The sequence below is a fragment of the Eretmochelys imbricata genome, chromosome 23, assembly GCF_965152235.1.
Source record: "Eretmochelys imbricata isolate rEreImb1 chromosome 23, rEreImb1.hap1, whole genome shotgun sequence".
Classification (NCBI taxonomy): Eukaryota; Metazoa; Chordata; order Testudines; family Cheloniidae; genus Eretmochelys; species Eretmochelys imbricata.
This window is the reverse complement of record NC_135594.1, coordinates 13655086-13668147: the sequence shown is the minus strand read 5'-3', so window position 1 is coordinate 13668147 and position 13062 is coordinate 13655086. Positions and strand designations below refer to the sequence as shown.

Genomic DNA, 13062 nt, shown 5'->3' with positions numbered 1-13062 from the left:
CCGGCCCAGTCCAATGCTGTGTGCAAGCCCCGGAGGAGTGACATCACAATTGTGACACCAGGAGTCCTGGCCCCAGCTCCACCCCTCGGCTCTAACCACTAGTCCCCACTCCGCTGCCAGAGCCCAGAACTGAGTCAAACCTTCCTGACCCCCAGCTTTCTGCTGCCACTAGCCAATGGCGTATAAACAAAGCCTGTGTCACGTCCCTCTCTAGGGGCCTGGCCACATAACCACTGACAGTGCCTCCTCCAGCTCGGGGGACTGGGTCTCTGCAGGGGCATTAGAAGGTCCCTGGGTCTCTCTTGGTTGGTGACCCATTGGGGGCCTGGGATGGAATTTCTTTTTCTCTGATTTTCTTTTGAACCTGGTTTATTTAATTCACACGCTGAGAAAAGCCCCTTAGAACCAGGCATTACAATGTAAACCCGTCATCACCGCTCAGCTAAGGTGCAAGGGGCAGCAAACCCAGGTCTTTCATATCGCGCCCGCTCTTAACATGGTGCCATGGCTTGTGTTGCAGGTGGGCAGGTTGGCAGACTGAGCGGGAAGGCTGCAGTCAAACCCTCCAGCATCAGGGAATGCCACAAAGTTTCCCAAACACCCTTAACTCTGCCCCCTTGTGCACATGCATTACGGAGCCATCCTTTAATTTCGTGATCACGTATTAATTTGATCTTCATGGGCCATGTCAAGGTTCCTTCCCCACTCTGAACTCTGGGGTACAGATGGGGGGACCCGCATGAAAGACCCCCCAAGCTTATTTCTACCAGCTTAGGTTAAAAGCTTCCCCAAGGCACAAAATCTCTATTTTCTTCTTGGACGAGGAATGCTGCCACGACCAAGCGCTTTAACCAAGAACCAGGGAAAAGGACCACTTGGAGTTCCTCTTCCCCCAGCAATTTGCCCGAGCCCTCACACCCCCTTTCCTGGGGAGGCTTGAGAATAAACAAGTTGAGCACAGACCAGCTTGGATTTCTTAGGACCCTAAAAACCCAGTCAGATTCTTAAAAAACAGAACTTTATTAGAAGAACAAAAGAAAGATAAAAGAAACACTCTGTAAGATTAGAATGGAAGATAATCTCACAGGCAGTCAGATTCAAAACACAGAGAATCCCTCTAGGCAAAACCTTAAATTACAAAAAAGACACAAAAACAGGAATACACATTCCCTCCAGCACAGAGAATTTACAAGCCAAAACAAAGAAAACCTAATGCATTTTCTAGCTAGATTACTTACTAACTTTACAGGAGTGGAGGGCTTGCATCCTTGATCTGTTCCTGGCAAAGGTATCACACAGACAGACAAAAGACTTCCCCCTCCCCCCGAGGTCTGAAAGTATCTTGCCCCCTTGTCATAAATATAAAGGAAAGTGAAAACACCTTTAAAATCCCTCCTGGCCAGAGGAAAAATCCTTTCACCTGTAAAGGGTTAAGAAGCTAGGATAAACTCCCTGGCACCTGACCAAAATGACCAATGAGGAGACAAGATACTTTCAAAAGCTGGGAGGAGGGAGAAAAACAAAGGGTCTATGTCTGTCTGGGTGATGCTTTTGCCGGGGACAGAACAGGAATGGAGTCTTAGAACTTAGTCAGTAATCTAGCTAGGTATGCGTTAGCTTCTGATTTCTTTAAATGGCTGAGAAATTAAGTTGTGCTGAATAGAATGAATATTCCTGTCTGTGTGTCTTTTTTGTAACTTAAGGTTTTGCCTAGAGCGATTCTCTATGTTTTGAATCTAATTACCCTGTAAGGTATTTACCATCCTGATTTTACAGAGGTGATTCTTTTTTACTTTTTACTTCTATTAAAATCCTTCTTTTCAGAAACTGAATGCTTTTTCATTGTTCTAAGATCCAAGGGTTTGGGTCTGTGGTCACCTATGCAAATTGGGGAGGATTTTTACCAAACCTTCCCCAGGAAGTGGGGTGCAAGGGTTGGGAGGATTTTGGGGGGAAAGATGTGTCCAAACTACGTTTTCCCAATAAACCCAGATAAACGTTTGGTGGTGGCAGTGGAAGTCCAAGGGCAAAGAGTAAAATAGTTTGTACCTTGGAGAAGTTTTAACCTAAGCTGGTCAAAGTAAGCTTGGGAGGTTTTCATGCAGGTCCCCACATCTGTACCCTAGAGTTCAGAGTGGGGAAGGAACCCTGACACCCCTCATTGGTCATTTTGGGTCAGATGTCAGCGAGGTTACCTGAGCTTCTTAACCCTTTACAGGTGAAAGGGTTTTGCCTCTGGCCAGGAGGGATTTTAGAGCACTGTGTACAGAAAGGTGGGTACCCTTCCTTTGATATTTAGGACAGGCCACCACCCATGTTTGAACCCAGAATGTAAGAAAGGACGGGTGTGGGGGAATCTGCATGGAAATCATGGTCAGTGGCAGATTGAAGACCAGACCCCGTGCTCTCTTGGCTCCCAGCCTGGTGCACCTTCCCCAAGGCTGCAGGGAACATGGAGGGAGAACTGTCCCCCCTCCCCACAGAGACACAGACAAGCTGGGAGCTGCATGACACTTGGCCAGGCCGATGGGCCCAGGCTTGGGTTTTGCAGGCGCCTCTGCTTACTTTGACCACACTAGAGTTCCCCTACAGATTAGAGACAAAATGCGATGGACACAGGAAGAGACGAGACATCGTCGGCTTCCTGTAGCTGGAGACACCAGCTGAGTTTGTTATTTGGGGCTCAATGGAGCTGGGCTCTGGGGCGTTGGTGGCAGTGCTGAGGGGCCTCTCGCTGCCTCCGTCATGCCATCTGCTCTCACCGTCCTCTTCCTCGGTGAGTGTCAGAGAAAGCCAGTGCACGTGCCCACTGATTTCTCCTTCCCCAGCTGATGGAGATAAAACGCAATTGGCCTCTAGGTCGCCTCGGCCTCTCCTTGCCCTGCCCCAGCCACCCCTCCATGGGCTCCTGGCAGATGGATCCGCGCCGTTGCCCTGCTGAGGGGTGGGGGGCCCCCGTGTCTCTTGTGTCGCTAGCCCAGCTCTCTCGCTCTTGGATTTGGGGAAAAAGCATCCAGGAGACTCTCTCCCTGCAGCCCCCTGTCTCGGCCTCGTCACTGGGGCCGGGCTGTGGGGACGGGGAACAGTGACCGTGCCGGGGTCTGTGTCTCACGGCCTGTCTCCTCCTGCCTGCAGAGCCCAGCTACCCCAAACCCAACATCTCCCTGCACCCAAGTGGGGGGTCGCCCCGGGGGGAGCCGTGACCGTCCGGTGTGAGTGTCGGTGTCGGGGAGCGAGGGTCCTTCTATATAAAGCTGGACACCCAGAAGCACGGCAGGGCAAAGACCCCCCAGAGGATGTGGCTCAATTTTCCATCCACAAGATGAGCCAGAGAGATGCAGGGAGCTACAGCTGCCGATATAGCATCAAATCCGACCTGTCCATCTGGTCAGAGCCCAGCGACACCATGGAGCTGGTAGTAGCCGGTGAGGGGCCCAGCTCAGCATCCCTGCTCCCAGCCCCACACCCAGCTGGATACTCAGAGGGGCTTAGCCCCAATGGGGCGCTCAGAGCCAGGCTCTGCCCTGAGCCCTAGATCCAGCAGAGGGGACGCCCGGCTGGGGAGCGGGGATGGAGTCACTGGGGGATTCCCCAGCCAGGGGGAGCAGAAACTGCTGGAGATTCAGGGCAGAGGAAGGGGGGATCCCTGCCCCCAGGGAGGCTGCAGAACAGGGGGCCTTTCCCAGGGGGATGTTCCCCCAGCTGACCCCGCTCTGGGGACACACAGAGGAGTCAGGGCCCAGAGGATGCCCAGCTGGCTCCGGCCCCAGCGCTGAATTCACTTCCCACCAGCCTGGACAATTAAACCCATAACAAACGCCTGGTCGTGGGGCGAGGGGCCCAGTCGCTGAGTCACTGTTTCAGCCTCTTCCCACCCGGGCCTGGGTGCTGGTTCCGTCCCTCCCCAGCCCCAGCCCACGCTCGATTTCATCCCACAGAGGGAACCGACCCAGCTGGGCCCCAGCAGCCGGATCCCGCCATGATGGAGCCGGAGGGAGAAGGTGAGCCGGAGAAATGGAACAATTCATCCCCCAGGGAACAGGGCTCCTCGCTCCAACGCCCACGGGGCCAGTCGGGTTGTTTGGAGGGGGATGGTCCCTGCAGACAGTGCTGATGGGTTCATTTCTTCTATATAGAGGGTGATGGACAGATCCATGGGGACGGACGGCCACGGGTCGGTGGGAATATGAGTCTGTGGGAAAGTAGGGAGGTGGACAGATGGGAGCGTGTTTGGTGAGGGATAGAAAGATGGACTAAAACCTTGTCTACATGAAAACTGCACCTGAAATGACGAATCCCGTGTGGTTCCCAACCGCCCCCCCCGTGGTGATCTCAGAGCAAGTCTGGACTGTTGGATTAGCCGTCCCATCCGGTTTGATACAGCCCCGTTTGGCAGATGAGCTCACCTTTAGCTCTCTAGACACAGGGACGTTCCTCCTCCCAAATAGGAACAGCCGCACCGAGACTGACTCCTCAGTGACTCCAGGTGTGAATGGCACCTCCTGGCATGCCTCTGCTAGAGACAAACAGGAGGAAGTGAGTGTCCCCCCCAGGGAGGGAACGGGGCGGGGGGTCCCCATTCTCCACCAACTAAAATCCATCCCTCCTCTCCCTGGGACTGACAGTGAAGATCGATGCTGAGTCAGCAGCTGGGGGCAGATCGCTGAGTCGCTGTTTCTTCCCCTCCCCAGGCCCTGGTGTACGCTGGTTCTATTCCCACAGAGGGAACCGCCCTGATCCAGCCTGGAGCGGCGCCAGCTCCCACCCGCCCGAGCAGAGCAGGGCCAGATACCAGGGCCGGGGCGGGAATCACCGTCCAGCCAGCCCTGGAAACAGCCTTGTGGTGCCCAGGGGCTGGGGCTGGTTGCAGGGAATGACGGGGGAGTGAAGCTGGGTGGGTGAGGCCCAGACTCCACAGGGAGGGGATCATTGACATGGGGGGAAGGAGAAACAGACCCACTGCCCCTCACCCATTGCCAGGCCCTCAGCTCCCCAGATGCCTGCTGCCCTGCAGGTCACTGCCTGGGAACTGTGGGGGGATCCCAGGGGAGGGACGGGGCTGTGGGGGCTGGGTCCTGCTGGGTGCACAGGTGCTGGGGCAATGAGCCCCCTCCCTGGGCCTCATGATCTCTCCCTGGCAATAGGGGTGACCATTATCCAGAATTTCCTCTGCTCTTGCTTGCCCTCCCCCATGGGGCTCCCAGGGGACCCCCGACCCATCCCCCACAGATGTTTTGCTGCCTCTGGCTGCTCCCTGGGCACCACGGGGTGCGGGGAGCAGCGGGTTACGTCCCAGCCTCCCCCAGTGCGCACTGCCTGGCTGTGACTGGCAGCAGCTGAGATACCCCGGGGATGGGCTCACTGCACAGCAGACAGGCCGGGGCAGAGGCACCTGTGGGGGTGGACTGAGGGGTCCTACGGGGACAGGGAGCTGGGGTGGTTCCCTGTCCTGGGGGGCCTGGGGCCCTGCGTCTCTGACTGTCACAGTCCCCTGGCCAGGCCCTGGGATGCCGGGTGGCTCAGAAGGGAAGTTCACCCACTCTCTTTGGCCCCCAGCTGCTGATCTCCCCGTCTGAGCCGCGGAGTGACTCTCCCCTTCCCCCCGCAGCAGCCCCCCTGGGATGCCCGGATTTCACCCACGCCGACATCGCCCACCTGGCGCTGAGCGCCATGGTCCTGCTCATCGTGGGGCTGATACTGGCTGAGGCCCACTACAGCCGCCCGAGGGTGGTGTCCTAGGTGAGGTGACCCCCACTTCTGTGCCCCTTGCTGCCCCCAGGGGCTGGGTCTAGTGTGACACGGGCCCCTCTAACCTGCCATCTCTCTGCACCCCCAGAAGCCTGGATCCAGCCATGCAGAGAAGAAAATCTCCCCGGGGGACGAGCTGATCCCCCTTGGGGGGCTGAAACGCCGGCACAAAACCTCCTGCTCCCAAACACTCCTGCCTCGGTGAATCCCCCCCCCAACAGCTCCTGACCTGACAGCAACACCCCAGGATTGAACCCCGAACCCCGCGAGCACCAGCCCCTGCAGCACCAGTTAGAGGAACTGCCCCTGTGCTGGGCTCATTGGGCTCCCCGCGGAGCAGCCCCTGGACAGCGTCAAACGGGACAGTCTCTGCCCAGGGCTGTCAGTGGACAGCGGGGAGCCTGCGTCTTGCATGGCACTAGAATAATGGCACTTATTGCCCCCCCCCCGCTCTCCATCCCCCTCCTCTCTCTTCAGCGGGGTCCCCCAGCCACTTTTCTCTCCCCTCTTTCTCCCTAGACCTCTCCCACCCTGTATTTCTCTTGTACAAACCCTCAGAGTTGCCCCCCAAATCTCCCCACCTCAGAGGGGGCTGTGATACCGGAGCCTCCCAATGTCCCCCCCGTGGTGGGTTCAGCCGACGAAGGCGAGTGAGAAGTTCAGGCAGCCTCACGAGAACCTGGACGAATGAACGTTGGGGGGAAAGTTGGCGAGGAAGAAAGACGGGATTTGTCCAACCCAAGAGGCCACCGGACAGACCCCATGGGTTGGGCTGGGGCCCACCTGGGACACGGGAGAAGGGGGGGAGCAGAAATCCATGACCCAAAATTGGGATGTCAGAAACGAGGACTCATTGGTGGATAAAATACTGCGGGGACGGGCTGTGCCACCCACCACCCTTTGGGGCCTTAAAGAAAGAGACTTGCTTCACCCTCCTGGCTGCCACCCCCCGTCTCCTGGGCCCCCCGCGCTGTCCGGACCCTGCTCCGTGGAGACGTCCTGAGCAGAGCGGCTGGAGAGAGGGACCGCGACGCCATCGCCCCTCCTCTGGCTGAACCCCCAACCTGGGAGGAAATGGGGTTGGACTTTCATAGCAGCCGCGGCGACACCAGATCCAGCCCAGCTCCACTGGCTCCTCTGCCCCCCAGGACAGTCGCTAGCGTCTCTGGGGCCAGTGGGGAGACGCCCAAACCCGGGGGATTTTCCGGCTAGAGACTCGCTCCAGCGAATGGGGCCGGGGCCGGAACCCCTCGTTTCACACGGCGCCTGCCACGGCTCCCTGGTTCCTGCTCTGCTGGGTCTGTCACAGCCGGTCCCAGGGGTCACTGGGGGTTTGCCATGGAGCTGAGCAGGCTGCGGGCTCTGGACCCCGCCCAAGCCCGTGTTTAACCCTGTTCAGTGTGGGGCAGGGGCTGGGGCGTGTTCGCACCTCGGGCCCTTTATTGCGTCTCCATGACACAACAGGGCCCAGAGTGATTTAGCCTCCGGCGTTTCTGGACCCCCCCACAGCAGGTGCTTGCGGGGAGCCAGCTGGGGGGAGCCGGGAGTTTGTGCGAAGTAGGTTGGGAGAGTGGGTAGAGGGGAGAGGGGTCAGGATGGAGGCAGGACTTTGGGGGCAGACAGGCTCCCCACAAAGGTCAGAGCCGCGGGCCAGGATTGTTTGGGGAAGTGAGGGGGGAGGGGGCAGACGGTGCCCCTCTCAGGGAGTGTGAGGATGTGAGGCAGCAGGGAGAGGGGAGTGTTGACCTGGGAATGTGCCCTGGGGATGGGAGACCTGAGAGCCTGTCACCTGAGCCAGGAGGGGTGGGGGAGGTGACACCTCTGCCCAGGAATGTGGACGGAGGCTGCAGCAGGGAGCCTGCTTGGGGGGGTTTAGTTTTCAGTTTGGTGCTGGGTGGAGGAACACAGGGAACCCCAGGGCTGGGGTCTAAGCTCCCTGCTCCCCCAGAAGGACTTGACTGAGGGGTCCTGGTTGTACCCACAAGCTCTGTTTTAGACTGTGTTCCTGTTGTCCAATAAACCTTCCATTTTACTGTCTGGCTGAGAGTCTCAGTGAATCCCAGGAAGAGGGGTGCAGGGCCTGGACTCCCCCACACTCCGTGACAACTGGTGGCAGAGGTGGGATCTACTGCACCCCGTGAACGGCGCTTCCTGCAGTAAGTGACTGGGGAGCAGTAAAACGAAGGGGGATTGACGGGGACCAGGTGTGCTGAAGATTGAGAGAGACGGTTTCAGGGGGCGGTTAACCCCTGGGAGTGTGTGACCAGAGAAGGACTTTTGCAGTAACAGGGTCCCCCGGGGGATTGCAGCGAGCGGTCCCAGGGACGGAGGAGTCTGCAGCTCGACCCTGGTAAAGAGGTGGTGACCTCAAGAAGGACTGGCACACGAGGGGTTTTTCCTGGAAACCGTGGAAAGCTGCCCGGCCTGCGAGTGGCCAGCAAGGGGCCTTAAGAGTGACCTGGTGGAGCTGTGCAGGCAGAGGGGGCTGCGCACTGGGAGGTCCACCAAGGAACAGCTGATTGCCCAGTTGGAGGAGAGGGATCGCTTGGATGACCCGATCCCTGCCCCTGAGGGAAGCCGCCCGGTGGACGTAGCGTGGGCCCTGGGGCCTGACCGGGCTGGGAGGGATCAGACTGCTGCCGAGGACATCCCAGAGACCCTTCCTACCTATGCCTTGGGGAGGGGTTGGGGGAAGCCCAGTGAAGACCGAAGGCACCCTGACCCCGGCAGCCAGCAGGGGATCCTCCCAGCGGAGCTCCCCTTCCCTGGAGCTGAGGCGGCTGGAATGGGAGATGGAGATGAAAATGAGGGAGCTGGAGGACCGTGAAAAACAACGTCAACATGAGGAGAAACAACGTCAACATGAGGAGAAACAATGTCAACATGAGGAGAAACAAGGTCAACATGAGCAGGAGGAGAAGGAGAGGGAACGTCAGGAGAAGGACAAACAAAGACAGCATGAACTGGAGCTGGCCAGGCTGAGGAGCAGTGGGGCCCCGGCTGTGGTGAGTGTGGGGGAACCCAAGACTGCAAGGAACTTTGATAAGTGCTTCCTGGCCCAGCGGAAGGAGGGGGAGGACATAGATAGCTTCCTGACGGCCTTTGAGAATGCCTGCGAGATGCACAGGGTTGACTCTGCAGACAGGCTCCAGATTCTCACCCCCTTATTGGACCCCAAAGCCATGGAGGTGTACAGCCGAATGACGGGGCGGAGGCAGGGGACTATGAACTGTTCAAACAGGCCCTGCTCCTTGAGTTTGGGCTGACCCCCGAGAGGTACCGGAGAAGGTTCCGGAGTCAGCGTAAAACGCCTGAGGTCACCTACCTACAACTGGTCAACCGGATGCAGGGATATGCCCGCAAGTGGACAGCTGGGGCCCAAGCTAAAGAGGACCTGCTTGACCTAATCGTGCTGGAGCAACTGTATGAACAGTGCCCTTCCGACCTGAAGCTGTGGTTGGTGGACAAAAACCTCGAGAACCCCCAGCACGCAGGGCAGCTGGCTGACGAGTTTGTGAACAGTCGGTCAGGGGGTAACCGGGAGGAGTCCCAAAAGGACAGGCCCCCCCCGATGCAGAGAGAGAGTCACCATGGGGCCTCCCAGTGGGGAAACAGGGAGAACCCCCATTCCAAAGGGGAATGCCTGGCGTCGGGCCCCTCCGACCCGCTCGAGGGGACCAACGTGACCTGAGCTGCTATCACTGTGGCCAGAGAGGCCACGTACGGTCCCAGTGCCCTGGGCTCAGGGACAAACTGAGCAGACCCAACCTACCCAGGGTTAACTGGGTAGGGATTCAGCTGGATGAGGGGCAGACAACCCAGGCAAGGGGGGCTACCAGTTTACCACCTGCTCCGGAGGGAAGAGTACCCCAGGCCAGCTCCGCCAGAGGGCTGGAGGCTCTGGACTCAGGGTGCTCGGTTTACAGGGGGGGCGCGGGGTTGTCCCTCCGGAGAGAGTGCCTTGTTCCCCTGGAGGTGGATGGGAGGAAGGTCAATGGATACTGGGATACGGGCGTGGAGGTGACGCTGGCCCGACCCGAGGTGGTGGCCCCAGATCGGGTGGTGCCCAACACCTACCTGACCCTGACAGGGGTGGGCGGGACCCCATTTAAGGTGCCCGTGGCAAGGGTACACCTGAAATGGGGGGCCAAGGAGGGCCCCAAGGATGTGGGGGTACACCACCATTTGCCCACTGAAGTTTTGATGGGGGGAGACCTAGAGGACTGGCCAAGCAAGCCCCAGACTGCCCTGGTTGTGACCCGTAGCCAGAGCCGGCGAGGGGCACTGCACCCTGACCTTGGGGAGGGTACCACACCGGAGGCGCAGGACCCTTCCCTGGTGGGGAGGGAGCGCCGAGGGGCACGGCTCAGAGAGGCTCAGGCCTCAGACCTGGCCACTGAGGGGGAACCGGGCCCCATCCCTTCCCCAGCCGCTGAGTTCCAGGCCGAGTTGAGGAAAGATCCCTCCTTGTGGAAGCTCAGGAACCTGACCGACCTCAGTGTGGGACGAACCATGAGGAGAGGCTGCCAGGAGAGGTTCCTGTGGGAGAAGGGGTTCCTGTACCGAGAATGGGCTCCCACAAGGGAAGTAGAGTCCTGTGGGATCAGGAGGCAGCTGGTGGTCCCCCAGAAGTATCGCCGCAAGCTCCTGTACCTGGCCCATGACATCCCCCTCGCAGGGCACCAGGGAATCCGGCGCACCCGGCAGAGGTTGCTACAGAACTTTTACTGGCCCGGGGTCTTTACCACGGTCCGGCAGTATTGCCGATCCTGTGACCCCTGTCAGAGGGTGGGGAAGGCCCGGGACAAGGGGAAAGCGGCTTTGAGACCTTTGCCCATCATAGAGAAGCCTTTCCAGAAGGTGGCCATGGACATCATGGGGTCTCTCAGCAAGACAACCCGGTTGGGGAAGAAATATATTCTGGTGGTGGTAGATTTTGCCACCCGCTACCCCGAGGCAGTGCCCTTAGCTTCCATTGAAGCAGACACTGTGGCCGATGCGCTCCTGACCATTTTCAGCCGAGTGGGGTTCCCCAAGGAAGTCTTGACAGACCAAGGGTCCAACTTCATGTCGGCCCTGCTACGGTGCTTGTGGGAGAAATGTGGGGTCCAGCACGACTGGGCCTCAGCTTATCACCCCCAGTCCAATGGGCTGGTGGAGAGGTTTAACGGGACGCTAAAGATGATGCTGAAAACCTTTATGAACCAGCACCCGCAGGATTGGGACAAGTACTTACCTCTCCTGCTGTTCGCGTACAGGGAGGTGCCCCAGGAGTCTACCGGATTTTCACCTTTCGAACTGTTATATGGAAGGAGGGTAAGGGGCCCCCTGGACCTGATGAGAGACGAGTGGGAGGGGAAGGCCACTCCCGACGGTGAGTCAGTGGTGGAGTATGTCCTGATCTTCCGAGAGAGACTGGCTGAACTCATGGGCCTGGCCAGGGAGAATCTGGCCAGAGCCCAGAAGAAGCAGAAGGTCTGGTATGACCGCACGGCACGGGCCCGTGCCTACGCCACCGGGGATCAGGTGATGGTTCTCATCCCCGTGAGAAAGAACAAACTACAGGCCACCTGGGAGGGCCCTTTCAAGGTCATCAAGCAGCTCAATGAGGTAAACTATGTGGCTGAGCTGTCAAACCGGGCGCACCACCGCCGGGTGTACCATGTGAATAAGATGAAGCCATATTATGCCAGGGGGAATGTGGTGTTGGCCGTGTGTGGACAGTGGGAAGAGCAGGGAGATGACCCTTTAGTAGATCTATTCCCTGGGACCAGAGCTGGTTCCCCACTGGAAACAATTCCCCTCTCGGATCAGCTAACCCCTGCCCAGCAAGCTGAGGTCTGGGGGGTGCTGCATCCGTACCGACAGCTGTTTTCCAACCAGCCTGGATGCACTAATCTGACTGTCCACCGGGTGCAGACACGGTCGCACCCACCGATAAGATGCTACCCCTTCCGAGTCACAGGGAAAACTGCTCAGGACCTGGAAAGAGAGGTCCGGGACATGCTGGCTTTGGGGTTGATCCAGCCATCTGCCAGCCCTTGGGCCTCGCCGGTGGTGCTGGTTCCCAAAAAGGACGGGTCGGTCCGGTTCTGTGTGGACTATCGGAAGCTCAATGCCATCACTGTATCTGATGCCTACCCCATGCCCAGGCCGGACGAGCTCCTAGACAATCTGGGAGGAGCTCGGTACCTCACCACCATGGACCTTACAAAGGGCTACTGGCAAGTGCCGCTGGATGCAGATGCCTGACTGAAATCGGCCTTTATCACCCCTCTGGGGCTCTATGAGTTCCTGACCCTGCCTTTCGGCCTCAAGGGAGCGCCGGCCACCTTCCAGCGCCTAGTGGACCAGCTTCTGAGGGGGATGGAGAGTTTTGCCGTGGCGTATATTGATGACCTCTGTGTCTTTAGCCAGACCTGGGAGGACCACGTGTCCCAGGTTAGACAAGTGCTGGACCGACTCCAGGGGGCTGGGCTGACTGTAAAATCGGAGAAGTGCAACGTGGGGATGGCTGAAGTATCTTACCTGGGCTATCGGGTGGGGAGCGGCCGCCTAAAGCCGGAACCAGCCAAGGTGGAGGTGATCAGAGACTGGCCCGCTCCCCACACCAAAAAGCAGGTCCAAGCCTTTATTGGGATGGCAGGATACTACCAAAGATTTGTGCCCCACTTTAGCGCCATAGCCACCCCCATCACTGAGCTATGCAAGAAGGGGAAGCCAGACAAGGTGGTCTGGACTGAGCAGTGCCCCGAGGCTTTCTGGGCACTGAAGGAGGCTCTGGTCAGTGGCCCAGTTCTGGCAAACCCAGACTGTGACAAGCCCTTTATGGTGTTCACCGACGCCTCAGACATGGGACTGGGGGCGGTGTTAATGCAGGAGGATGAAAAGGGGGAGAGACACCCCATCGTGTATCTGAGCAAGAAGTTGCTACCCCGGGAGCAACACTATGCGGCCATCGAGAAGGAGTGCCTGGCCATGGTGTGGGCCCTCAAGAAACTAGAGCCCTATCTCTTCGGGCGACACTTCTACACCGTCTACATCGACCACTCTCCCCTGACCTGGCTGCACCAGATGAAAGGAGCCAACACCAAGCTCCTGAGATGGAGCCTGCTCCTGCAGGATTACGACATGGACGTGGTCCACGTGAAGGGAAGTGCCAACATGATAGCGGATGCATTGTCCCGGAGAGGGGGCCCTGAACTTCCCCAGGTCACTGGTCAGAGTGACCCCGCTCAGTTCAGTCTGGAAGGGGGGAGAGATGTGACGATGTGACGCAGCAGGGTCGGGGGAGTGTTGACCTGGGAATGTGCC

General features: G+C 58.6%; 2 protein-coding genes across 2 annotated transcripts in view; one reads left to right on the top strand and one right to left on the bottom strand.

Annotated features, from left to right (window-relative positions):
* LOC144279334 (alpha-1B-glycoprotein-like) overlaps window positions 1–13062 on the bottom strand; it is a 937253-nt gene that overhangs the window by 605771 nt on the left and 318420 nt on the right. The gene's annotated exons all lie outside the window — the stretch shown is intronic.
* Window positions 1–13062, top strand: part of LOC144279240 (immunoglobulin superfamily member 1-like) — an 85361-nt gene that overhangs the window by 17328 nt on the left and 54971 nt on the right. Inside the window, 4 exon segments of the mRNA XM_077840730.1 lie at window positions 3136–3165; window positions 3168–3425; window positions 5609–5727; window positions 6268–6394. Of these exon segments, the coding sequence (XP_077696856.1) occupies window positions 3136–3165; window positions 3168–3425; window positions 5609–5727; window positions 6268–6394 (534 nt within the window).